Source organism: Saccopteryx bilineata, chromosome 4 (genome assembly GCF_036850765.1).
Source record: "Saccopteryx bilineata isolate mSacBil1 chromosome 4, mSacBil1_pri_phased_curated, whole genome shotgun sequence".
Taxonomy (NCBI): domain Eukaryota; kingdom Metazoa; phylum Chordata; class Mammalia; order Chiroptera; family Emballonuridae; genus Saccopteryx; species Saccopteryx bilineata.
The window spans coordinates 262,235,439-262,262,171 of record NC_089493.1 but is presented as its reverse complement, the minus strand read 5'-3'; the positions used below and the strand labels follow the sequence as shown (position 1 = coordinate 262,262,171).

General features: G+C 40.1%; 1 protein-coding gene and 1 long non-coding RNA gene across 3 annotated transcripts in view; one reads left to right on the top strand and one right to left on the bottom strand.

Moving 5' to 3' along the window:
* Window positions 1-1,209: 1,209 nt before the first annotated feature.
* On the top strand, window positions 1,210-26,733 carry TRIM4 (tripartite motif containing 4). 2 transcript variants are annotated; one of them, XM_066274318.1, is made up of 6 exons: window positions 1,210-1,808; window positions 11,417-11,512; window positions 12,460-12,699; window positions 16,961-16,983; window positions 17,228-17,325; window positions 24,761-26,733. In XM_066274318.1, exons 1-6 carry the CDS (start codon window positions 1,419-1,421, stop codon window positions 25,345-25,347), a joined length of 1,434 nt encoding a protein of 477 aa, XP_066130415.1. In that variant the 5' UTR covers window positions 1,210-1,418; the 3' UTR covers window positions 25,348-26,733. The 2 variants fall into 2 exon arrangements, with proteins under 2 accessions (XP_066130415.1, XP_066130416.1); XM_066274319.1 differs by having other exon boundaries at window positions 1,211-1,808; window positions 12,460-12,690.
* The window catches only part of LOC136334307 (uncharacterized), a 37,255-nt gene continuing 28,179 nt past the window's right edge, over window positions 17,658-26,733 (bottom strand). Inside the window, exon 3 of the long non-coding RNA XR_010731141.1 lies at window positions 17,658-18,636. This is a non-coding gene — a long non-coding RNA (uncharacterized lncRNA). The remainder of the gene's footprint in view (window positions 18,637-26,733) is intronic.

Here is a 26,733-nt window from a genome sequence, read left to right as displayed (position 1 = left end):
GGGCTGGTCACACACCTGTACCACTATCCATCCTGCCCTGTGCTTTATGACCCTTTAGTACTTGCCATGTGGCATGGATGATATCCATGTTGTCTCACTGCTGCCCAAGACAAGTCTCACATGTAAGTTCCCTTAATAAGCTGTTTTTGTAATGCTGGAGTTTTCTGCCTCTTTCTCCAGCCTCTTGGCCCCAGGAAATTTTCCTAACACTATTTAACTGATACATATGTCTATCCTTATACCAATACTATATATGTTCTGATTACTGTAGCTTTGTAACAGGTTTGAAATCGAGAAGTGAGAATCCTCCTACTTTGTTATTCTTTTTCAAGATTGTTTGGCTATTTGTGATCCCTGAAATTCCTCCAGGTGAATAAAATTGGGAAATGGGGAGCCTCAGTGTTTTCAGTAAAGGACATTCATCTTAGGAATATGGCAGGATTGAAGACATGATGAACTTAATGAGACATAGGACCTCATTTCTGTCACTCAATACATATGCAGACAAACAGACACATACACCACAAACACTCAGGGCAACCATTAGTAACTGATAAGACCACTTCTTCCTCCCTGGTCCATGTTAAGACTGATTCCTTCTCAGTATAGGATCTCAACTTACAAAGAAAGCATATCTTAGTTGTATAATTTAAACATTTTAAAGTTGGATATTCTGTGGGACTTTTATAGAAAACCCCAAAACAAAAATTGCTGAAACCTCCTTTCCAAATCATTTAATCATACATTCAGTAAATGCTCATTGAGCCTATTATGGGAAAGGCAGTGTTTGATATTGGGACACAGAAAAATTAAAGACTTCATTCATGCGTAAAGAAACAAAGGGAGAAGAATAAAAAAATAAAGCACCTTAGGAACACAAGATCAAAAACCCATTGAAGAGAAACAGATAATTCCTTGAAACAGACAAGCACATTATCTGTTGAAAGCTTCAGTGGATGTTCCTCAGTGTACGGGTGGTAGGTGTGGCCATGCAGGTTCCCACGGGCTCAGTTAAAGTGAAGATTGGCCTTTGTTAGGGAAGAATACCCACCTGCCAGCATGAACTGCTTTTAATTAGAAAGTTTTCATTTTAGCACATCCTAAGTGGTTCTGATTGGCCTCTGAGTTTGTGAGCATGCCAGGCAGGCCTCCCAGATCTAGGCTTGGGGCGGAGGGGGCGGCTTCCTCATCCGTACTGCTGATCAGAGGAGCAGTCGGGTCGTGCCAGCTGTGCAGGCCGGGTGGCTGCACGAAACCCCCGCCTCCGGCGACCACGTGCCGCTGCCGCGCCGCACCCGCGGGGAGACGGGCCGCCGCCCTGAGGCCCCCGCCCAGGAAGTGAGACGCGCTTTCCCCTTCCTGACCGCAGCCTGCGGGCCACTCCTGCAGACCGACCGGGGCTGCGGAAGGGAAGCGCCATGGAAGCCGAGAACTACCAGGAGGAGCTGAGCTGCCCCATCTGTCTGGATTATTTCGATGATCCGGTGTCCATCGAGTGCGGTCACAACTTCTGCCGCGGCTGCCTGCGCAGCAGCACGGTGCCCGGCCGCCGGTTCCCCTGCCCCGAGTGCCGGCAGCTGTCGTCGCTCTCCGCCCTGCGGCCCAACTGGGCCCTGGCCCGGCTGACCGACAAGGCGCGGCGCCGGCACCAGGGCCCCGTGCCCCCCGGCCTGTGCAGCCGCCACCTGGAGTCGCTGCGGCTCTTCTGCGAGGACGACCAGCGGCCCGTGTGCCTGGTGTGTCGGGAGTCCCGGGAGCACCAGGGCCACACCATGGCGCCCATCGACGAGGCCCTCGAGAGCTACCGGGTGAGCCGGCGGGTAGGGGCCGCCGGTGTTGCCCGGGAACGTCTACCGTTTACTTATCTTTCCTAAAAGACCCTGGAGACCCCTTGAGGCTCTTATGAAGTTACGGGCGGATCTTAGAGCGGAAGTTAAAACGGGGAGTGGGGAGGGGCGGCGCCAGGGTCATCATCGCCGCAGAATTTTCGAGGAACTGGCCCTGGGGAACTTCTAGTTTAAGAGAAACACTCGGAGAGGGTGTTTGCATCACCAGTGCTGTCCAATAGAAACATAAGGCAAGCCGCATATATAATTAAACATTTTTATAATGGTAAAAGAGAACAAGTGATTTAATTTTAATAATATATTTTATTGAACCTGATTATCCAAAATACTGTGTAACATTGTCATGAAGAATTATCACTGAGATACATTACTTTTTTTTTCTTCTTCACAGTAGGTCTTTAAAAACTGTGTACTTTATTTACAGCACATATTGATTCGAATTAGCCACATTTTAGTTGCTCATGTGGCTAATGGATGTTATATTGGACAGTGCAGGTCTATCCTATAGATCAGTGGTCCCCAACCTTTTTTTGTGCCACTGACCGGTTTAATGTCAGAAAATATTTTCACGGACCGGCCTTTAGGGTGGGATGGATAAATGTATCACGTGACAGAGACAAGCGTCAAGAGTGAGTCTTAGACAGATGTAACAGAGGGAATCTGGTCATTTTTAAAAAATAAAACATCTTTCAGACTTAAATATAAATAAAATGGAAATAATGTAAGTTGCTTATTCTTTCTCTGCGGACTGATACCAAATGACCTACGGACAGGTACCAGTCCGTGGCCCAGGGTTGGGGACCACTGCTATAGATGTCATAGACAACTGATGGTTTAGGAAATGCATGCTTTGAAGTGAGGAGGCTGGGTTTTGTTACTAACTTCCGTCATCAGTTGGGAAGTCACTTAATGTTTGAATGTAGGTTCTATCACGCATTAACGAAGCTTCAGTTGAGTTAATCAGTTTATCCTACTCTGCCACCAACACGAACACACTGGCCTTCTTGCTTTTGTTTCAAGGCTGTTCTCTTTCTCTACTCACACCTTCCGTCCTTTAGATCTCATTTACTTTTAGCTTGAAGACCTTCCTTGACCATCCTTTCCAGAATAGCCCTACCCCCTTCCATTACTGATGGTGTAGCTCCAGTGGTCTCCAACAGAATTGGTATCTAGTAAGTACTGGTTGATTGCACTAATTTAATATACAAGTAAAAGTGTTTTTGTAAACTATTAAATGCTGAACAGTTTTATCAACTGACTACAAACAGGAAACAACAGATGTGAAGTTGGACAATGAAGTATACATTAATTCCTTCATTCAGTAACATTTATTGATGCTTACTATTTTCCAGGCAGTGTTCTAGGATCTGGACATAAACAAATGAGAAAGACATAGGCCTTGTCTGGTAGGGTAGATAAGTGTGTACACCAGTAATTTCAGTGTGTGAGAATTAACCAAGTTTGTACCAACTACACAGAAGGTCTGAGGTCAGAGTGATCAGTGAGGAGTGAGGAATGGCTTCACAGAGGTGGTAAACATGAGTTCAGTCTGAGAGGGGAGAGGATATTCAAGCCAAAGGAACCGCATATTCAGTGTAGCAGCATGGAATATCATTGGTACTACTGGCGTGTAGAACATGGGAGGGAGGATGGTGAGAGTTGAGTTTGAAGAGAGAGTCAAGGACCATGTCATGAAGGATCTTGTTCACAGCTTTCTCTTTGAGGCAGTGGGGAGTCATTGAAGGATTTCAAGACAGGGAATGACGCCATCAGTTTTTTGTTTTAGAAAAGTCGCTTTGCTATCTATGTGGATGGAGAAGACCAATTACTGCTGATGCACCATTTCAAGCAGGAGGCAGTAAGGGAATTAGTGTAGAAGAGATGATGGAGTTGAATGACTTGATGACTAATTGGGTTTGGGGGGTAAGGGAGAGAGAGGAGTCTAGCGTGGCAGTCCAGGTTTCTTTTTTTTTAATTATTATTAATTTTAATGGGGTGACATTGATAGATCAGGGTACATATGTTCAGAGAAAACATCTCTAGGTTATTCTGACATTTGATTATGCTGCATTCCCATCACCCAAAGTCCAATTGTCTTCCGTCAGTCCAGGTTTCTAGTGCTCATTTTGGGACATGTTGAGTGTGAAGTAACTGTGACAGGAAGTCCAAGGAAGAGGGACAGGAGGCAGGGGGCTTCAGAGCATTGAAACATGCTATTTCAGGATTGTAAGCCTATCCTTGAAGTCACAAAAATAAGCAGATGAGATTCCCTACGGTAACCACATAGAGAGTAAGAAAAAGGGGGCATAAAGAGAAGCTTGGGAAATACCAGTGCTTAGTAGCCAGCAAAAGAGATTGAAAGGACCCATCAGAGAAATGGGAGGGAAGATACATTTGTAGGTGAGGGCTGAGGCAAATAAAGAGGATAGGTATGAAAGGGGGATATAGCCCGCAAATCTTAAATCTTCAGCAATAATAATTATTAGTAGTAGCTATCAGTTATTGATTATATACCACCCACAGTTCTAAGCATTTTCCATACAGTAATTCTTAATCCGTATAGCAAACCTATTAGATGGATATTATTGTCCCCATTTTGCAGATGAGGCAGCTGAGGCACAGAGATGTGTGGTTTCTTGCCCAAGGTTACAGAGCTATGAAGTAGGAAAGTTTAAATGAGGTTCTCTAACTCCTAGTCCACTGCACTTTTCACCCTGCCACATCTAATCTAGCCAAGAAGAGTTCTCAGAAGAGGTGGGATTTCAGGATTAAATATGTTCAACAGATGGCTAGTGAGTAGGTAAGAGTAACATTGGGATGGCCTATCACAAGGTTGACTTGGGTGGGTGTTCAGAAGTCACATTATTAGGTGGAATTCCCTGGTATCTGTCCTACTCTGCACCCTTTGCTTAGCCACTGCTCCATTTAGCCATCTACAGCTCCATCTTTACCTCGAGTTAGAAAACATTAAGTTGCTCATGGGTGGAGCTACCCAGTTTCCAAGCATACCATTTCCAGCATGTACTCAGATGGGTGGACTGTGTTTTAAAAGTTGGAGTTCCTAAAAAAAAAAAAAAAAAAAAAAAGTTGGAGTTCCTTAATCCATGGAAAATATCTCCATCCCATGCCTACACCTGAGCCCTACAAACAGTGTGCCAGATGCTTCCTCTCCGGATCTAAGCTCTGAGCATTGCAGTCAGGAACCTGGCTTTGATGAAGTCGTAGTCCATTCTGCTTGCTCTTGAGCCATACTAGTGACTCAGGATACACAATAGGATGACTTGGGAGCATTTAAAAGAAGTACCCAAGCCAGGCTCCTCTCCCTACCCTCCTGCCCCAAGCATTTTGATTCACTTGGTATGGCTCTTGGTATCATTGGGTTTTTTAAAAATTTTATTTGGTTTTTAGAGAGAGAGGAAGGGAGAGAGAGAGAGACAGGAACATCTGTTCCTGTATGTGCCCTGACCAGGAATCGGACCTCTGTGCTTTGGGACAGTGCTCCAACCAACTGAGGCATCTGGCCAGGGTGGCATCAAAAAGTTCTCTGGGTGATTCTAATGTTCATGTAGGATAGAGAACCATAGACCTACATTTTCTTAGTGCTCTCCCAGAGAGAAATCTCAAAAAGTCTTGTAGAACACAAGTTGTTTTTAAGAGAGTCATTGGTGGTAGTGGAGAAAACAGAAAGGAAAAGCTTTATAAACTCGAGGGAGCAGATTATTTGCACGGAAATGGTGTCCAAGCACTGCTTTACTTAACCTCATGCCGGTATTTCGTCTGCTGATTCCCAGAGCTAATCCCTCCATTGCTATTAATTCATTTTATAAATGTTTCTTAATCATCTGTTTTGTGTCAGACACTGTACTGCAGTACCAGACATAGCACTGTGGACACAGTGGTGAACAGGTAAAGTCTGTTTCCATGGAGCACATAGTCTAGTTGGGCTGGGGGCGGAAGTGGAGAATAGATAGACAACTAAAGGAAATAATCCCAGATTGTGATATGTGGTGAAAGAAACATTGTGGTACGCTTTGAAAGAACTAATACACCATGCCAGAGAAGTAACAGAGTAGCTTTCTCTGAGGAGATGACATTTCAGTTGAGACTGGATGGATGAGAAGGAGCCAGCCATCTGAGGAATGGTGGGAAGAACACTCCAGGCAGTGGACAGCAAATGCAGCGATCCTGAGGCTGGGAAGAGCTGGACATATTTCTGGAGCTGAAAGGAGGTCTAGGCCCCTGGAGTGTCATGAGCAAGCGGAAAGGAGCATAAGATGAGTTGGGAGAGGTAGGCAAGGGTGGCTAATATCAGGTCATCATAAGGTGTTCGAATTTTGCTAGTACTGAAGAAAGCCAGTGAAGAATCTTAAGGAGGGTAGTGACATGAGCTGTTTTTAGTTTTTTTGTGTGTGACATCTTAGTTGTTTATTGATTGCTTCCTCACATGTGCCTTGTCAGCAGAACGAGTGACCCCTTGCTCAAGCCAGCAACCTTGGGCTTCAAGCCAGCAACCTTTGGGCTCAAGCCAGTGACCATGGTTCATGTCTATGATCCCATGCTCAAGTCAGTGACCCTGCACTCAAGCTGGTGAGCCCATTCTCAAGCCAAATGAGCCGGTGCTCAAGTCTGTGACCTCGGGGTTTCGAACCTGGAATCCTCTGCATGAGCTGGTTGTTTTTAAAAAGATTATTCTGGCTGCTTTGTGGATATCAGATAAGAGAAGGACAAGATTGGTAGGAAGCCAGTCATGGAGTTATTACAGATATCCAGACAAGAGCCAATGGTAACTTCAACTAGAGGGTGGCAGTGGGGACAGTAAGTGGGCTGATTTGATGTATATTTTGGAGGTACATCTACCTGCTTAGACTGAATGCAGAGGTCACTGACTGAAATGCACAGACCCTAAGAGCTGCGCTGGTATTTAAGAGACCTTCTAATCCAATTGTCTGCAGCTGAGATCCAGGACACGTGTGAGGCTGACTTCATCAGATATGTAAATACACTGCTCATAAAAATTAGGGATCAGGACACATGCTGATACTCCAGTACTTTCAGCCTTTTGTATAGTGCATTTTCACCAATGAAATAAAAGTTGGTTTTGCATCTCATTTGTGTAAAAGCACAACTTTCTTTGACTTGTCATTTGCTTTTCTGATGTACTTTTATTCCTGTTTAATAAAAAAAAATCAAATGCTTCTTTTTTTAATCGCTTCATATTCATTTTGACATATCCCCTAATTTTTGTGAGCAGTATAGTTTGGGAAGGTCTGGACTGAAATTCATATCTGATTTGAAGTCTAATGTTATTTGAAATACATGACCACAAGCCGCAAATATCTTCGTTCTCTAAGTGTATGCACCTTTATTATACATATTGCTTTCTATACATACAATTTTATGATGTTAAATGAAGAGAAAATGATTTTTTAAAAAACTAGCCTGCTTTAAAATGCTTGATATCGCTCTCTTGCCACCTCCTGGCAGTTTCTGTTTTTGAAAAGAAGGAGTTTTCTCATCTCCCCAAAGGGTTCCCAAGTTTACTCCGGGACCCTGTTTATATACCCACCGTGGCAAGATTCAGAAAGAGTCAGTCTTGGGTAATAGAACCAACAATACAGGATAACTCATGCTTACTAGAATTGTTAAATGCGTTAAAAAGATTATCTAATTTTTTTAAATTATCAAGCGAAAGTGAAACCTTAAAAAAATCTTCAAAGGAGCTAGCTGTTTATCTCATTAACAAGCCTCACATATACATGAAATTTGACAGTGATCACAAAGTGACCATTATATAATTGAATAAAGGAATAAAATTACTTGAAATAAATACTTAGCTTCCTGAACAGCAGGATTATATACCTATTTAAGTGAACAACTCAGGGTAATAAATAGATTTTATAATGCGAAAACAGCACAGGTGGTTTTGTGGCATATAACAGTACTATACAAATCCCTTTATAACCTAATGTTACTTTTCCCCAACATTTTACTCTGCAATTTTCAAGCATACATCAAAGTTGGAACAATTTTATAATAACACCAGTATACCCACATCTAGATTCTGCCATTAACATTTTATTTTATTTATCACCTATTTATGTCTATCCTCTCTGTATCCATCTATTCCTACTTCTTTTTGAATCATTTTAAAGATAATTGCAGACAATATACTTCCTCCTGTATTTTAGCATACTTATTATTAATCACAATTAACGTGTGTTTATGGTATCTTTTGCAGTAAAATTTAATACAATTAAATACACACATCTTAAGTGTACATTTGCTGAGCTTTGACAAAGCTTCTCAAGATAAAGAACATTGTCATCACCCCAGAAAGCCCTCTCTGTACTTTCCCAGTCAGTCCCTGCTTCCTCCCCCACTCCATGCAACCACTGTTCTGTTTTTTCCATCACAGATTAGTTTTGCCTGTTTTAGAACTTCATTTAAATGGGATCATATAGTCTGTGCTCTACCATGTAGGCTCCTTTTGCTAAGCATATTGATTTTGAAATTCATCCTTTTGTGCATATCAGTAGTCTGTTACTTTTTACTGATGAATAGTATTCCTCATATGACCATACCTGTTTGTTTCTCCATCTTCCTATTAATGGATACCTGGGCTGTTTCTAGTTTTTGAATCTTCTGAGTTAAATCTAAGACTATTCTGATACAGCTCTTTTTGTAGACATCTTTCAGTTTTTCCTGGGATGAGGAGTAGACTTGCTGGACTCTGGGATTGATGTATGTTTAGTTTTATGCTAGAACTTTTTCTGAAGTGGTTGTATCATTTCATACACCCACCACAGATGTAGAGTTCTGATTGCTTCACATCCCTGCCAACTTGGGTGTTGTGTTTAAAATTATCTAACTTTAAGCATTGTCATTTATAAATGATTGGAAGAAAAGTGATACCTATTAGTTTTTATTCTCCTAGAGAAGAATTAAAAAATTAATTATACTGCTTATTTCTTTGTTCTGTTTATTTTTTTTCTTCTAAGCTTTTTATTTTGACAAACATGCAGACTTACAGAAAGTTGCCCTACCAATCTTCAGTATTTGACAGTTTAGCTGGTTTTTAATTTAAATATTCTCTTCCTTTATGTATAAGAAACCACTATCTCATGGTTTTGCACCCATCACTCGTTGCAGCTTCTTTGCATGATTTCCATTCCCTGCAGATCCCTGTAGTTGTTTCCAGTTTTAGCCTCGATCTTTTTTTTTTTTTTTTTACTTTCTAGAATCCTACTGGTTGATTTTACTTACACGCAGGGCTTCAGCTGCTCCCTGTGCTCTGACACCTAAATCTGCTTCTGCAGCTCAGATCTCTTTCTTGACTCCCCCCCCCCCCCAATTTACTGATTTTAGAAAAGAAGGGGGAGAGAGAGAGGCAGGAACATGGATCTGTTCCTGTATGTGCCCTGATCGGGGATCGAACTGGCAATCTCTGCACTTTGGGAGAATGCTTTACCCTATTGAGCTCTTTGGCCAGGGCTTGCCTGATTCTGGAACTGCTCACTGTATCCACTTGGATGTCCCACACTTATCTCAAATTCAGTTTATTCAAGTTGAATTTCTTTTATTTCATTTACATACCGTTCATATTCCATATTTTCTTTCTTTTTTTTTTCTTTTTCCTTAAGTGAAAAGTAAGGAGACAGAGACACGGTTCCCACATTTGCCCCCACTGGGGTCCACCTGGCAAGCCCCACTACTGGGGTGACGGGGATGATGCTCTGCCCATCTGGAGCGTTTGCTCCATTGTTTGGCAACCAAGCTGTTTTAGTGCCTGAGGCGAAGCCATGGAGCCATTCTCAGTGCCCGAGGCCATCTTGCCTCAAGGGAGTTATGGCTACGGGATGGGGAGAGAGAGATAAAGAGAAGGGAGGGTAGGGTGGAGAAGTAGATGGTTGCTTCTCCTGTGTGCCCTGACCAGGAACTGAACCTGGGACACCCACATGCCTGGCCTATGCTCTACCACTGAGCCAACTGGCCAAGGCCTTCCTATATTTTCTAATTTGGTAAATAATAATCTATAGTCCATCTAGTTACTCAAGCCAGAACCCAGGGGCTAAATCTTGACTCCTTTCTGCAGATATTTGGTGATCAGTTCTTATTGGCTTTCCTCTGTGTGTGTCTCTAACCTCCCTGCTTCTGTCTCTAAGGTCATGCCTGACATTCTGCTATCAGAGCTTCTCTTCTGCAGCCCACTTTTTTATTCTCTTTTTCATTGAATTTATTGGGGTGACACTGGTTAACAATTACACAGGTCTTAGGCACACAATTCTACAGCACACCATCTGTACTAATATGTGTTCACCGTCCCAGTCAAGTCTTTATCCATCACCATTTATTCCCCCATACTCTCTTCCACCAAACCTCCTCCCTTGTTTTATTTTTTAATAGCTTATTTAGGTTTTTAAATGACAAAAATGGTATATATGCCTCTTATAGAAATTCAAACAAAACAGCTAGCCTCCCCTTCTTCCAACTCTGAAGCCATTTCTATCCTCCAGAAATAACCAGTGTTAATAATACTTTGGTGTCTATCCTCTCATCCTCTCATATTTTCCTTCTATTCAAACATACACATTCTTTGCAAAGCAAAATATCATTGTTTTACAGCTTAGTTTTAACTTAATATAACATCAATATATAGAGAGCTACCTGAAATATATATAGAGTATGAATGCATAATTTATTTAATAATTTGTCATTGATGGATGATGACTAATGCCACAGTTAACTTTCTCATGTATACTGATTATTTTAGCTAGTGTTTTGTTGTACAGATTATAATCTAATAATTATTAGAATTAGGATTATGCACATTTTATTTATTTATTTATTTATTTAATTAAGTGAGAGGAGGTGTGGCAGAGAGACAGACTCTCGTATGTGCCCTTACTGGGATCTACCCGGCAAACCCCCTATGGGATGATGCTCTCTGCCCATCTGGGGCCTTGCTCTGTTGCGTGGCAACCAAGCAATTTTAGTGCCTGAGGTGGAGGCCACAGAGCCATCCTCAGTGCCAGGGGCCAACTTGCTTGAACCAGTCGAGCCATGGCTGCAGGAGGGGAAGAGAGAAAGAGAGAGAGAGAGAGATGGATGGGGGTGAGAGCGGTGGAGAAGCAGATGGTCGCTTCCCCTGTGTGCTCTGGGGATCAAATCCAGGACATCTGCACGCTGGGCTGATGCTCTACCACTGAGCCAATCAGCCAGGGCAGGTTTTACACATTTTAACTTTTGTTAAATTTTGTTATTGCTTTTAAAAAGATGGCAACTCTATATTTTCTTATTATCATATTATGGTGCCAGAGACTTTCCCCTGCTAATACTGGGTATTTATTAATCCTCTAACAATTTTTAGTTTTTGCCAACTTAATAAGCAGATTCTATATGGTGTTGTGACAATTTAAAACCAGAATAGTTCTTATTCTGAAAATGGCCTGTGACCATCTTCAGCATTTTTTGAATATCATTTCCTATTGGGATTAGGTGACTTTTAGCTCTTGAACAAGAAAAGTGCTTAGAGAGATGACTTATATCTGACAATATGTTTCTTCTGGCAGGAAAAACTTCTTAACACTCAATGTAGTCTAACGGACAAGATGAAGACAGCCATGAATTTACAGGAAATCGAAATGAAAAATTTTACAGAGTGGAAGGTAACAGCAGAAATGGTTGGACATTTCTTGCCTCTGTGGCCCTTTAAGTTGAGGCTGCTTATGTAGTTTGGCTGGGATGAGCTTGTCGGATGCCATCAGCTCAGCTGTCAGGTCCCTTGCAGACAAGGTGATAGAACAGGAAGAACATATCTGCCCCTACTGACCTGTGAGTTCCATACACTTCTTCCCCATCTCTACTTTAACCCTTTGAGTAGTGAGTTTTTTTTCACGCTCACGACCCCCAGGAGTGAGTTGGTTTTTTTTTTTCAAAAAATGAAATTAGTTCCAGTTCCAGTTTTATTAACTTAAAATCATGTTTGTTTGATAACCAATTTACGGAAACAAGAAGAACATACATTTGCCTTTTTTTAATGTTGCCTACACATTTTTAAAACAAAAATTTTTGTACAGTCGTACTCTGGATGGTCAGGAGGTACGAGGACGTACATGAACATTTGTATGTATACTACTCAAAGGGCTAAAGTAGTGTCCATTTCTTTCCCACTTTTCCCTAAGATTGGAGTAGGTTTGCATCCATGGCATCATAGAAAGTAAATGGAATTTGCTTTCTGTGATGTTGATCTATTTGGGAGGCATGATGTGTATGTGCACACGTACCTGAAGATTTAACAAAACTAAACAGTGGATGTTCTGAGAGCTAAACTAAACAGTAGATGTGAAAGTGTTCTTCAGTTTAAACAGTATACAAGCAAGGTATTGCTAGCAATAGTAGAGACTCAGATGTTACAAAGAATATTACAAAGACTAGTATAAATATATCAAGTAAATGTAAACAGAGTAGTAGAAATTTGTGGGGGGTGAGCAGGAGCTTTTCTGGAGGTGGTTATCAACATGGAAGGACCGTGGATTATTGGGCAGTTATGTGCAAGGAGTTTAGGTGTATGGGCTAAGCAGAACCCAAGACTGAACATCTCCTGTGGCTCTAGGACAAGATGAAGAAGCAGCGATTGACAGTGAGTGCAGAGTTTGCAAAGATGCACCGCTTCCTAGAAGAAGAAGAGCAACTGCTTCTTCAGAGGCTGAGCGAAGAAGAAGAAGAGACAAAGAAGAAAAGAACTGAGAATACATTAAGGCTCCATCAAATAATCATTTCCTTGAAGAAGCTCATCTTAGAAGTTGAGAAGAAGAGCCAGAGCCCCAACCTAGAGTTGCTTCAGGTGAGACAGGTGAGGGAGGAGTTATGTAACATCAGTAACTGAACTCGTCTTTAGTGGTGAATGTCTTTCTTAGTGAGTGGGTTTGAGAGAAGAATGTTTTCTGTTGTTGATTATGCATTACTACTGTCATTACACAATTAAAGAGTCACAGATTTCCTATTTAAAAGAAATAAATGTAAAATGTAGGTATGTTTCACTTGGTCTAATAGTTTATCTAGGATCTGAAAACTTTTCTATTTGTTTTATTTATGTTTATACAGTGTGGGGCAAAAGTAGGTTTACAGTTCATGTGGAAAAAATACAATAATGAATAAATAATAATACAAGAATAAATTCTGTTTTTCACATACTCATAACTGTAAACCTACTTTGTAGGTTTACAAATACACCCTGTATTTGCCAGCAAACAAAAGGGTAAATCTAAATGAGCTAAGCATGCCAACTCAAGAGGATGAGGAGAGAGCTACAGAGCAAACTCAAGAACTAGTAAGGAAAAGAATAACGATACGAGGAGGTAGTGATTTCACTGTAGCATTATTTGTACTGGTAATGGTGTTGGGGACAGTTCCGCTATCCATTACCGAAAGAGGGAACTGGCAAAAAGCAGGCACATGGAATGGATCTTAAAAACATAATGCCTAAGGAAAAAAAAGCAAGAAACAGAATACATCAAGGACTCTTTAATTCATTGCATAAATTAAAGATACATAAACCTAAGGAATACACTGTATTTTGCAAGAACACATTCGAATTAAAAGAATTAAAAGAAATAAAAATTAAACAATAGAATATTTTTATTTTCAATGTTCCTGTGTTTCTAAGAAGAATGGACATGAATCATGAGCTAAAAGTGAAGGAATAAATGAAAAACATAGAAGGGTGGAAGGATGGATAGATCAGTAAAATAAGTTCTCTGAGGCTCTGAGATTCTAATATCCAATTTCATCTTCTTTACTCATTTGCCTAACATCACACACACTTATATTGGTTGATACATTTTTTATAAGCACTCTGCTAGCTCATGTGTGTATCTTTGAATTTTCAGACTCTAACTAGATGTTAAATCTATATTTTAAAAAGTGTTTAAATGTGTTATTTCAAAAATCCTGCTAGAGTAAATGTTTGGATATGTAATTGGAACTTGCATTGCTCAAGCAAGTTGTCAAAGTTCTAGACAATTCTTGGAAATCATTACATTTAGATACTGTACATATATTTAAGCTGTACTTTCAACTTTAAGTATTGCTTAATTGTGTTCACAGATTTTGACAATATTTTATTGTTATAGTAAAATAAACATGTTTAGAAACATTTTAAGTATAAAATCCATGGAGAAAAATATATAAATCATAAGCTTGACAAATTATTACCAAGTGACCCACCCATGTAGCTATCACTCCAGTCTAGGAGAGAGGAATAGCATCCCAGAAGCCCCTCTCATCCTCCCAGTCAGTATCCCTTCTCTCCTCCTTAAAGCTAGTCTCCTTTCAGGCTTCTCACATTGTTTTGTATTGGCTGTTTTGAATAAGATTCTTTCAATGTGCACTTTTCTGTGTGTCTGGCTTCTTTTGCTTAACATTACGTTTGTGAGATTAATCCATGTTGTAGGTAGCAGTGAATAATTTGTTTTCATCACTGCATAGCAGTAATTTTCAATGATTTTGCTCCCCCAGCAAGCAAAGTCTGAATACTTTTTTGGATGTCACAACTCAGAGATGGTTACTACTAGCATCAAGTGTGTAGAGGCCATGGATACTGCTAAACATCCTGTAATGTGCAGAACATGCCTCCCCTTCAGCTCCTAGCACAGACTCCTCCAGCCCTAAGTACTGAACTTGAAAACTGCTGTACAGTACATTATCCTTTGGTGTCCATAGGAGATTGGTTCCAGGCGTGCCCCCCTTCCCACATGGATACCAAAGTGTGTGGATGCTCAAGTCCCTATTATAAAATGACATGGTATATGTATATGACATGTATATCCTCTTGTATACTTTAAACCATTTCTAGATTACTTTATATATCTAATACAATGTAAGTAATTGTCATGCCATTTATTTTTAGGGAATAATGACAAGAAAAAAAATGTAAAGGGTTAGTACAGATGTGACCATGGTAGGCTTAACTACACAGTCAGCAACAATGTCACATATTTTTAAATCTTTTTGATCTGCAGTTGGTTAAATCTATAGATGCAGAATTTTGGGTATGGAGGGGGTAACAGTATCCCATTGTATCAATATACGGAAACACAGTATTCATTTTACTGTTAGCAAAATTTGGTTGTTTCTAGTGTTAACTGTTACAAAACAGTTATAAACATGTTTTGTTTTGTTTTTTTCATTTTTCCAAAGCTGGAAACTAGGAGGCTGTCAGACTCCCGCATGTGCCTGACCGGGATCCACCCGGCATGCCCACCAGGGGGCGATGCTCTGCCCCTCTGGGGCATCACTCTGTTGCATCCAGAGCCATTCTAGCACCTGAGGCAGAGGCCACAGAGCCATCCTCAGTGCCCGGGCCATCTTTGCTCCAGTGGAGCCTTGGCTGCGGGAGGGGAAGAGAGAGACAGAGAGGAAGGAGAGGGGGAGGGGTGGAGAAGCAGATGGGCACTTCTCCTGTGTGCCCTGGCCGGGAATCAAACCTGGGACTCCTGCACGCCAGGCCGATGCTCTAACATGATTTTTTTTTGGTGCACATATGTATACATCTTCTGTCAGTTATGTATCAATGAGAGCAATTCCTGATTAGAATAGTTGTACCAGTTTACAACATGGCTCCAATGTGTGAGAGATCCTGTTGCTCTATATCCTCATCAACACTTAGAATTGTCAGTTCTTTCATTTCAGCCATCCTCAATGATGTATAATGTTATCTCATGTCCTCAATCGGCACCTCATCCCTCCTCCTGAAAGGTAGATGGCATTTAATGACCAAAGAGGTAGAGTGAGTACCCTTTTGATATATTCCTTTTTTAAAAAGTAAAAACGGGGTCCTGGCCAGTTGGCTCAGTGGTAGAGCGTTGGCCTGGCATGCAGGAGTTCTGGGTTTAATTCCTGGCCAGGGCACACAGGAGAAGCGTCCATATGCTTCTCCACCCCTCCCCCTCTCCTTCCTCTCTGTCTCTTCCCCTCCTGCAGCCAAGGCTCCACTGGAGCAAAGTTGGCCCGGGCGCTGAGGATGGGTCCATGGCCTCTGCCTCAGGAGCTAGAATAGCTCTGGTCGCAACAGAGTGACGCCCCAGATGGGCAGAGCGTCGCCCCCTGGTGGGCGAGCCGGGTGGATCCTGGTCAGGCGCATGCGGGAATCTGTCTGACTGCCTCCCCGTTTCCAACTTCAGAAAAATACAAAGAAAGAAGAAGAAGAAGAAGAAAAAAGTAAAAACAGCTTTCTTGAGATATAATTCACCCATTTTAAGTGTACAATTGAATGATATTTATAATTTTAATTTGTGCAGTCCTTATCACAATCTAGTTTTAGAGCATTTCCATAAGATCCCTTTATGTTTGTTTATAGTTCATCTCTGTTCCTACCCTCAGCCTCAGACAACCTACTTTCTGACTGTACAGATTTTTCTTTTTTGAATCTATCATTCAATCATACAATATGTGGTGTTTTGTGTATGTAGTCTTTTATCTAATGTAAATGTTTTGTAGCATATATTAGTATTGCATTTGCATTCCTTTTTAAATTCCTAAATACTCTTCCATTGTAGTGTATACCACATTTTATATTTTCACCAGTTGATGGGCATTTGGGTTTTTCCATCTTTTTGGCTATTATGAATGATGTTGCTATGAAGGTTTGTCTTCCATTCTTTGTGTGGACATACATGTTTTTATTTCTCTTGAGTAGATATAGGAGCAGAATTGCTGAGCTGTATGGTATATTTATATTTAACTTTCTAAGAAACTGCTAAAGTGTTTTCCAAATTGGCTGAGCCATTTTATATTCCCACCATGTCCTCACCAAGATTTATTACTAGCTGTGATTGAAAGAGAATAGATGAAGAAATTGGCAAACAGCCAGGAGAGAGTTAATGTCATAGTGCTAAAGGAGAAAGAATAGGGTTTCAAGAAAGACACTGATTGACATTGTCAAATAGTACAGAGGGATCACATTAAAAAATGACTACATTGTGTTAGTTCATTGGCTTTGGCAGCAGGAGACCATGTGTGACATAAAATCAACTGACAGAAAAATAGCTGCTCACAAAGTTAGTGTCAGATATCAGGAGGAAGGTATGTAACTTACCTCTTTCTTCTCTTCACAGAATCCAAAAGATCTTTTGACCAGGTATGAACTCTTTCTTTCTTATGGGGGCCTGAATAGAATGGTAAAGATATGTCTTGAGCAGAGGGGATCCATAGATCATTCTGGGCATATCCTGAAGGGATTGTGGAGGAAGAATTCTGTTCACTTTTCAAGGAGGAATAGGAGAGAAGTCTGAGCTTTGGGCTTGGAACCTTCACATGGGAGTTGGGGTCTTAGCTGGCTTAGTTGTCTCCTAAGAAGAACAGCCTTTTGTACTTTTTTTTAGGAGTGAGAACCAGGATGTAAGCTATTCCCTTGAGGTTCTAAAGGTGAAGACTGTGTGCCATATGCCAGTGATGAAGGAAATGCTGAAGTCATTCCAAGGTGAGCAGAATTTCTAGGGGTTGGAGCTCCCTACAAGTCTTTAAAATAAGAGAATAAACAGAACGAAGTCTGGAAAACAATGAGGAAATAGCGTCTGTAGCTAATAGGAGGGTCAGGAAAAATGGTAACTACTTAGGAATACAGTTAGTGCTCACCTTACGACCATGATTGGTTCCGACAGACTGGTCGTAACACAATTTGGTCATAAGTTGAGTAGGCTATATGTACAGTACTGTGAAATGATGTTATAAAAACCTTGAAGTCATATTTTATCATAATTTTCTTTCATTATTGTTATATATCATAATTTTCTTTGTTCATTTTATGCCATTTTTATCATCTCTACACCATTTTGTTTCTTATTTTTACATTCGTCAGGTTTAAGTAAAATACTGCATTACCAGTACAACTGGTTTAATATTTGCAAAACATACAAAATTACAAAATACAGGTGCATACAAAAATACAAAATACAGATGTAAAAAATACCAGTTTCATCAACATTGAAAATCTGTTCTGCTAGATATCCCTCATCTGTAATTAATTCATCCAGACTATCAACAAACTTACGTACTCTTTCCTCATCCACACTTGCTGCTTCTCCAGTCACTCGAACGCTATGTATTTGGAATCTTTTCTTCAATCTCTGGAACCAGCCAGTGCTTGCTACAAATTCTTGACTGTAATCTTATCTAGCACGCTCCTTCAGAGTCTGAAATAGACTTCTCGCCTTCTTCTGCACAGTAAAAAGACTTAATGTGTCCGTTTTTGCATTTGATCTTTCATCCAAATATATAGCAATTTCTCCATTTTGTGGATGGGCCCGCTTCGTTGCTTTGTTATAACTGTTGATTGCATGGATGCAGAACCTTTCACAGCTTCACGAATTCTTTATCTTTCAAAATCGTCAACACAGTTGAGTGTGATAACTTCGTATCACGTGCAATCACATTCACTTTCTTTCCTCCTTCATACTGCTTAATTACCTTCATTTTCGTGATGAGATCGAAGGCCTTTCTTTCCTTCTTGGCAGGCTGAGGCGTAGACAAAGACAATTTCCTCTTGGTAGATATCTTGGGAGGGGTTTGATGAAAAATATCCAAGAAACAAAACACAAATTGCTGTACCAAGTCTGGGATAACAGTTGAAATGGTGCACGTGGAGATGGTAGTGCTGCCGGGAGCTGAGTCGCACTGTCGTTCGCCCAGCTGGGCAACGCTTGCACTGCCAGACGCAGAGCAATCGTGGCTAGCGATTGTGGTCGTAAAGTCGAATGGTCGTAGGTTGCATAGGTCGTAAGTCGATCAGTACCTGTAATTGGATATAGGCTTCATTGAAGAAACATTTATTTAACACAGTATGTGTTATAAGGCACTAGTGATACAAAAAAAGGACCTATTCCTTCTAAGAATTCATAAGCAAATTAGAGAGACACATATCACTGTAATATTATAGGATTCAGTGTTTATTAGTGGTATGAATAAAATATTACAGAAGTACAGAGGAAGAGCTAGCTTTGTTGGAGAGAAGTAGGGAAGTTTTCACAGCAGAGGTGATGGTTCTGGGATTTGAGGAATGAGTAGGAGCTTGCAACATGGGAAAATACATGGGAAAATGGAGTCTACTCTTCCAAGCAGAGACAGCAATATGAGCTAAAGGTATGGAGGAGAGGGTAGCCAGTGTAAATAAGCCATAAGGTGCATTGTGGAGAAAGGCAGGAACTGAGGCTGAGAAGATGAGTGTGAGAAAGGTTGAAGATAAACTTACTGGATCACTAGGGAAGTACCGAGGCATGTACATATTGTAAAAGTTATGCAGGCAATTCTTGTACACATCCCTATAGCACAATGGAACAGAATAGAGAGCCCAGATATAAACCCACACTTATATGGGCAATTAAAATTTCAGAAAGGAGGTAAGATCCATATAATCGGATACAGACAGTCTATTCAGTAAATGGTGCTGGGAAGATTGGACAGATACATGATAAAAAAATGAAACTGGGTCACCTAATACCATATAAAAGGATAAACTAAAATGGATTAAAGATTCAAATATAAGATTATACCATAAAACTCCAAGAAGAAAAATAGGCAGTAAAATCTCTGATATCTCAACAATAGTTTTTCTGATATATCTCTGTGGACAAGGAAAACAAAAAAAAGGAACTAATGGGACTATATCAAACTAAAGAATATTTGTACAATAAAGGAAACCATCAACAAAACAAAAACACAGTCTATTGAATAGAAAAAAATATTAGCCAATGATACATATAATAAGGGGTTAATACCCAAAATTTATAAGGAACTCATATAACTCACCATAAAAACAAAACCCAAATGATCCAATTAAAAAGTGGGCAGAGGACACAAATAGACACTTCTCCAAAGAAAACATATTGTACAAATGTCCAATAAACATAAAAAAATGCTCAGCAGCACTAATTGTCCAAGGAATGCAAATTAAACCCTCAATAGCTACCCTCTCACACCTGTCATAAAAGCCATCATTAATAAATCAACAAATGACAAGTGTTGGTGAAGATGTGGAGAAAAGGGAACCTTTCTGCACTGCTGGTGGGAATGTAGACTGGTGCAGCCACTGTGGAAAACAATATGGAGAAACTTCAAAAATTAAAAATGGAACTGTCTTATGATCCAGTAATTCCACTATTGGGTGTATATTCCAGGAAACCCAAAACAAATTCAAAAGGACATAGGCACCCCTCTGTTCATTGCAACATTATTTACAATAACCAATATATGGAAGCAGTCCAGGTGCCCATCAGTAGATAAGTCGATAAAAAAAATAGTGGTACATGTATACAATGGATATTATTTGGTCATAAAAAGAATAAAATCTTAATTATTTGCAACAGTATGGATTGAACTAGAGGGTGTTCTGCTAGGTGAAATAAGTGAGACAGAGAAAGACAAATACCTTGTAATTTTACTCATATGTGGAATCTAAAGAAGAAAAACACCAAAATTGAAACAGAGTCATAAACACAGAACAGACTGATGGTTGCCAGAAGGAGAGGGTTGGGGTACTGGGCGAAAAGGTGAAGGGATTGAGAAGTATATATTGATAGTTACAAAATGTCATGGGGATGTAAAGTACAGCATAGGGATTATGGTCAATAATATTGTAATAACTATGAACGGTGCCAGGTGGGTACTAGAATACCAAGGCGAACACTTCGTGAAGTAGATTATTATTTGACCACTATGCTATACACCTGAAACTAATACAAAATAATATACCGCTCACAGAAATTAGGGGATATTGTATTGCTTCATATTCATTTTGAAATATCCCGTAATTTTTGTGAGAAGTATATTTAATGCAAACTGTAATTGAAAAGTAAAATTAAAAAGGAAAACATATAACAAGATGATAGATACAAACCCAATCATATTATTAAGCATATTAAATATAAATTGTCTGAACATCCTAATTAAAAGATGGAGACTAATTAGATTGGATAGGAAAGTAAGACTCAACTTTATGCTGCAAGAAATACATTAAATATAAAGACCCATATATGTTAAAAGTAAAACAATGGAAAAAGATATACCACGCTAACATTAGTTAAAAGAAATCTGGAGTTGCTATGTTAATATCAAAGATTTCAGAGCAAAGAATATTGTCAGAGATGAAGGTTATTTCCTAATGATAAAGGGGATAATCAAAAGGACATAACAATTCTAAACATTTCTATACTTAATAATTCCTTCAAAATGTATTAAGCAAAAATGAATAGAGCTACAAGTAGGAATAGTTTACCACAATTATAGTTGCAATTTTTAATAATGATTTTTAAAATAATTTTTAGAACAAGAAAATCAGGAAGAATATAATAGGCTTGAAGACCACTAATCAACTTTACCTCATAAGTCACATTTTTAAAAAAGTGTAGATGGAACATTTTCACTAGATAGACCAAAGTGGGCCATAAACAAATCTCATTAAATTCAGAAGAATTCAAGTTATACAAAGTATGTCTTTTATAATGCATTAGATATTAGTAACAAATATCCTTGGAAAGTTTCCAAATCTTAGGAAACTAAATAACACTTCTTGATGACCCATGAATTAAAGGAGAAATCAAAAGGGAAACAGGAAGTACTTTGAACTGAATGAAAAGGAAAACAACATATCAGAATATATGGGGTGCAGCTAAAGTAATCCTTAAGGAGAAATTTATAGCACTAACCTTGTCAATTAAAAAAGAAGAAAGATATATTTTTTTTTTAGAGACAGAGAGAGAGTCAGAGAGGGATAGATAGGGGCAGACAGGAACGCAGAGAGATGAGAAGCAACAATCATTAGTTTTTCGTTGTGACACCTTAATTGTTCATTGATTGCTTTCTCATATGTGCCTTGACAGTGGGCCTTCAGCAGACTTGAGTAATCCCTTGCTCAAGCCAGTGACCTTGGGTCCAAGCTGGTGAGCTTTGCTCAAACCAGATGAGCCCGCGCTCAAGCTGGCAACCTCGGGGTCTCGAACCTGGGTCCTCGACATCCCAGTCCAACGCTATATCTACTGCACTATCGCCTGGTCAGGCAAGAAGAAAGTTCTTAAATCAGTGACCAGCTTCTGTGTTAAGACACTGGAAAAAGAAGAGCAAATACAATGGAATACTACTCAGCCATAAGAAATTATGACATTGCCATTAATGATAACATGGATGGACCTTGAGAACATTATACAAAGTGAAATAAGTAAATCAGAAAAAGCTAAGAACTATATGATTTCAAACATAGGTGGGATATAAAATGGGATTCATGGACATAGATAAAAGTAAAGTGGTTTGGATATTACTAGAGGGAGGGGGTGGGGAAGGGGAGCGAGGAGGGAGGAGTAAAGAGGGACAAGTATACATGATGGGAAATAATTTGACCTTGGGTGATGGACACATGCCACGAACCAGCGCGGCTAGTAATTCCAAGCCTTGAGTGGGAACGGTTGAAAATTAAGAAAATATGCTTAAAGAAATAAAAGGATGGGTTCGGGAAGGCTCTGCAATTGCTGCTAGCAAGAAGAGAGAGTGCTCTATGCCCATTTCTTGCTTTATTTATAGGGCAAAGTGGGCCATTAGCAAATCAATGAGACTTCTAATCACCTTTCCAAGGCAATCCAAGAATTTTACCAAGTGCAGAAACCCTCACCATACATAACATCTTAACTTCACACAAAATAAAGAATAGAAGAAACTTGCCTCCAGTCTTTCCAGAAGACAGGGAGTAGGATGAGTATAAGCAATTCGGCACCACAGCTTAACAGCGTTTAGTAACTTCACAGATCAACTGAAGAACAGGGCTGGCAGACTGTCAGCTTACTGCCAGTTCCCCACACCTCTGTCTCCCAAAACTCTAAACTGCAAAAACCCTGTGGCTTTTCAGTCCCCAACAGGCACACAACATAATCAACAGTTCAAATGCTATAGAAATATTTACCTGAAACCTATGTACTCTTACTGATCAATTTCACCCCATTAAATTTAATTTTCTAAATAAAATTATATTAAAAAACTAGATAACTGAAATAACTTAATTTCTATTAAAAATATTGGTGTAGTAGTTAAAAACCTTCTCAAATGGCCTCAATGGTGAATTTACCAAATGTTTTTAAGAAATAAGTATCTAGCCTGACCAGGCGGTGGCGCAGTGGATAGAGCGTCAGACTGGGATGTGTAGGACCCAGGTTCAAGACCCCAAGGTCACCAGCTTGAGCACGGGCTCATCTGATTTTAACAAAAGCTCACCAGCTTGGACCCAAAGTCGCTGGCTTGAGCAAGGGGTTACTCGGTCTGCTGAAGGCCCGCGGTCAAGGCACATATGAGAAAGCAATCAATGAACAACTAAGGTGTCTCAATGAAAAACTGATGATTGATGCTTCTCATCTCTCTTCGTTCCTGTCTGTCCCTATCTATCCCTTTCTCTGACTCTCTGTCCCTGTAAAAAAAAAGAAAAGAAAAGAAGTAAGTATCTATTCTACCTGAACTCTTAGAAAAAATTTAAAGAGGAAAGAATATTTCCCAATTCATTCTATGAGGCCTGCATTACCTTGATACCAAAATCAAAGACATTACAAGAGAAGAGAATTATAGATCAATGTTTCCCATAAATATAGAATAATTCTAAAGTCTTAAGCAGTTTGAATCAAACAACATATTAATAGGGTAATACGTCACAACCAAATGGGATTTATCCCAGAAAAACAGGGTTGGTTTGACATTTGAAATACAAATTCATTCACCACATTAGCAAACTAAAAAACAAAAACTATGATCAATTCAGTAGATACAGAAAAAGCATTTGTCAACACCTAGTATCCATTCCTGACTTAAAAAAGAAAGAAAGAAAAGAAAACAAACCAGGGATACACAGAGTGGGAAGGAAGAGAATTTGGAGGCAGGGAGTCCAGGGAGGGTGTTACAGACAGAGTTCAAGTGAGATGATGCTGAAGGTCTGAGTGCAGACAGTCGCAGTGGGAATGGAAAGGGGGAAAAGAACCTGACTTCTATTTCAGAGGTAGAGTTGATAGATGACTAATTAGTCATTGAAGGTCAGAGGGAAAGAAGAGTCCAAAAACCTCAAGACTTCTCCTGACCTGTGGTGGTGCAGTGTACAAAGGGTCGACCTGGAATGCTGAGGTCTCAGGTTCAAAGCCTCAGGCTTGCCCAGTCAAGATACATAGGAGAAGCAACTATGAGTTGATGCTCCCTGCTCCCCTCCCCTCAACCCCTGCCTTTCTCTCTCTCCCCTCTCTAAAATCAATAAATAAAACCTAAAAAAGAAGAAAACCCTCAAGATTTCAAAGTGTGAGTGTTTTGGTAGAAGTAATGCTCTATACCTTAGAAAACAGAAGACAGTGATGTCTGTGTGTTTGTGGGGAGACTAGTCCCAAGTGGGTAGAAGGGGACTTAGGATAATGAGTTCTGTTTTAAGTTACCTGTTGGATGCCTGACCAGGCAGTGGCACAGTGGATAAGTTACCTGTTGGGGACATGTGGAGATGCCCAGTGAACAACTGGAACCAGTGAAGAGAAACCTTAATGATGACATCCATGTGTACTGTACAAAAGAACCAGTCAACAGCCTTGGCCTAGTTCTGATTCAACAAGTTAGAACTTGTTAATATTTCTCCAGATTTCATGCTGATTTTGAAAACTTGGAGCTATGAAATAATTAGCTCCCCAATTTCTATATCTTAGTCTTTTAGAGAAGGGAAATGAGGGTTTCAAGTTGCTACAGGCCATACTATGGTCCACTAGGCCCACCTGAGAAACAGCTGAGAGGCAACGAGGAGTCTCAGTAAATTGTTCGGAGGAGAGGGGTGGAACTGAAGCTGGAAAGGATGGGTATTTCTGGAAGATGGCTGGTGTCAACTATTGCATTATTTATCTCGGCTTTCATTCTCTCTGCAGTGGCTGTTCGTTTAGCTGAAGGCACGGCTCATCCCAAACTTGTGTTCGCCCAGGAAGGGAAGTACGTGAAAAATGCAGCACCAGCCAGTTCGTGGCCATTAGTTTCTACAGCATGGAACTACTTTGCTGGATGGAGGAATCCTCAGAAGCCCACGCACTTTGTAGAGAGATTTCAACACGTACCTTGTGTTTTGGGAAAAAACATTTTCACTTCAGGGATACATTACTGGGAAGTTGAGAACCGAGATAAACTGGAGATTGCTGTGGGTGTATGTCAGGAGGACATCATGGGGATTGCCGTTGGTTCAAAAATGTCCCCCAATGTGGGCATCTGGGCTGTTTGTTGGAGTTCTGATGGTTATTGGCCCCTAACAGGCTTCCCTGTAAATCCTACTAAGCCAGAGCCAGCTCTTCAGCGGGTAGGAGTTCTCCTAGATCAGCGGGCTGGGGAGATCTCATTCTACAGTGCTGTGGATGGAATGCACCTACACACTTTTTCTTGTTCTTCTGACTCACGTCTCCGGCCGTTTTTTTGGTTGAGCCCATTAGCATCTTTAGTCATCCCAGCAGTCACTGGTGGGAAATGAGGCCGTTCTTTCCCTGCCCAAGAATCCTTGTGTCTATCCCAGCCCAGGGACATCCATTTCTTGATCCTTTTCTTTGGCCTCAGTCATATTGACTCTTGGTAGTACCTCAGACTATCCATTCAGACTCCAGTTTCATGCTTTGTTCAACTCCCTGTACGTCCTGTGCGTAGACAGATGGGCAGACCTTGATAGTTGCATTTCCAGTAGCCATTTGCCCCATTTCTGTGCTGCTCCTCTGGTCCTTTCTAACTGAACTGTTTGGTATGTCCCTCCATGTGCTTCTGGAGAAGCAGTCCCACGTGAGATAAGTCTGGCCAACGAGATAGGTTGGGAAATTTTTCAACTGGGGAAACTTTCTGGGGAATGTATTTGTAGCTTCTAAAAAGCGGTATTTGGGAAGACAGCCCCCTTTCTGATGTTAGCAGCTGAATTAGAACTGAGGAGAGTACAGTAACAGTGGAAAGGAAGAAGAAAATGGTCTTTGTCAGCATAGCCAAACTGTTGGAATTTCCCCAATCCCATACCTCTCATCAGCTGGGATTATTTCACTGTTTTTGTATAAGGCAATTTTAGATGCTTTTTGGTCACTTGCAGTCTGAAGCATCCTAACCGGTGCTACGGGCACATGGCACGGACACCCCCGCTTTAGGCTTATCTCACCTTTTCTGAAACTTGACTAATTTAGAGGCTCTTCCCTTACTGGGCCCATGCTGTCACTCCTCTTCACTGACCAGGTCTCAGCCTTCCAGTGTTCATTATGCTATTTGCCAAATTCATATATTGTACAGACAGGTTTATTAATATATTGAAAATGTTGAAAAATAAGTATTTACACTGCTAACATCTTCACATAATGCTTTTTAACTCTCACAAAAATTAGGGGATATTTTATAGCTTCATACTCATTTTGAAATATCTAATTTTTGTGAGCAGTATTTATGACTCTTATAACAGCTTCATAAGATTGAAATTAAAATCCTATTTTTACAAGTGAGAAAACAAAATAACTCATTATTACTTGGCCGGCAAATGGGAGTGTTGGGATAAAAATCCAACTCGGTTTGGGATGAAAGCCTACACTTTTTCTCCTCTACATTTATTTGTAAGCATTCAGTGAATACAGATTGTAGGTCAGTATCATCTTTGTTTCTACCTTTCTTACATGTTCTTATCCTATATATGGTTTTTCAACTTTTCCTTTCTACTATTGATTGTATGCACTCAAGAGGACTGTCAAGGTCACTGGATATCTTAAAAATAATGATTTGTTAAAAAAAAAAGTAATGATTTGTTTCTCTCATTATAAAAGTTGTGTACTTATTGTAGAAAATTTGGGATGTACAAAAAGTGTAAAGAAAATTAAAGTCATCAGTGATCTCTCCATTA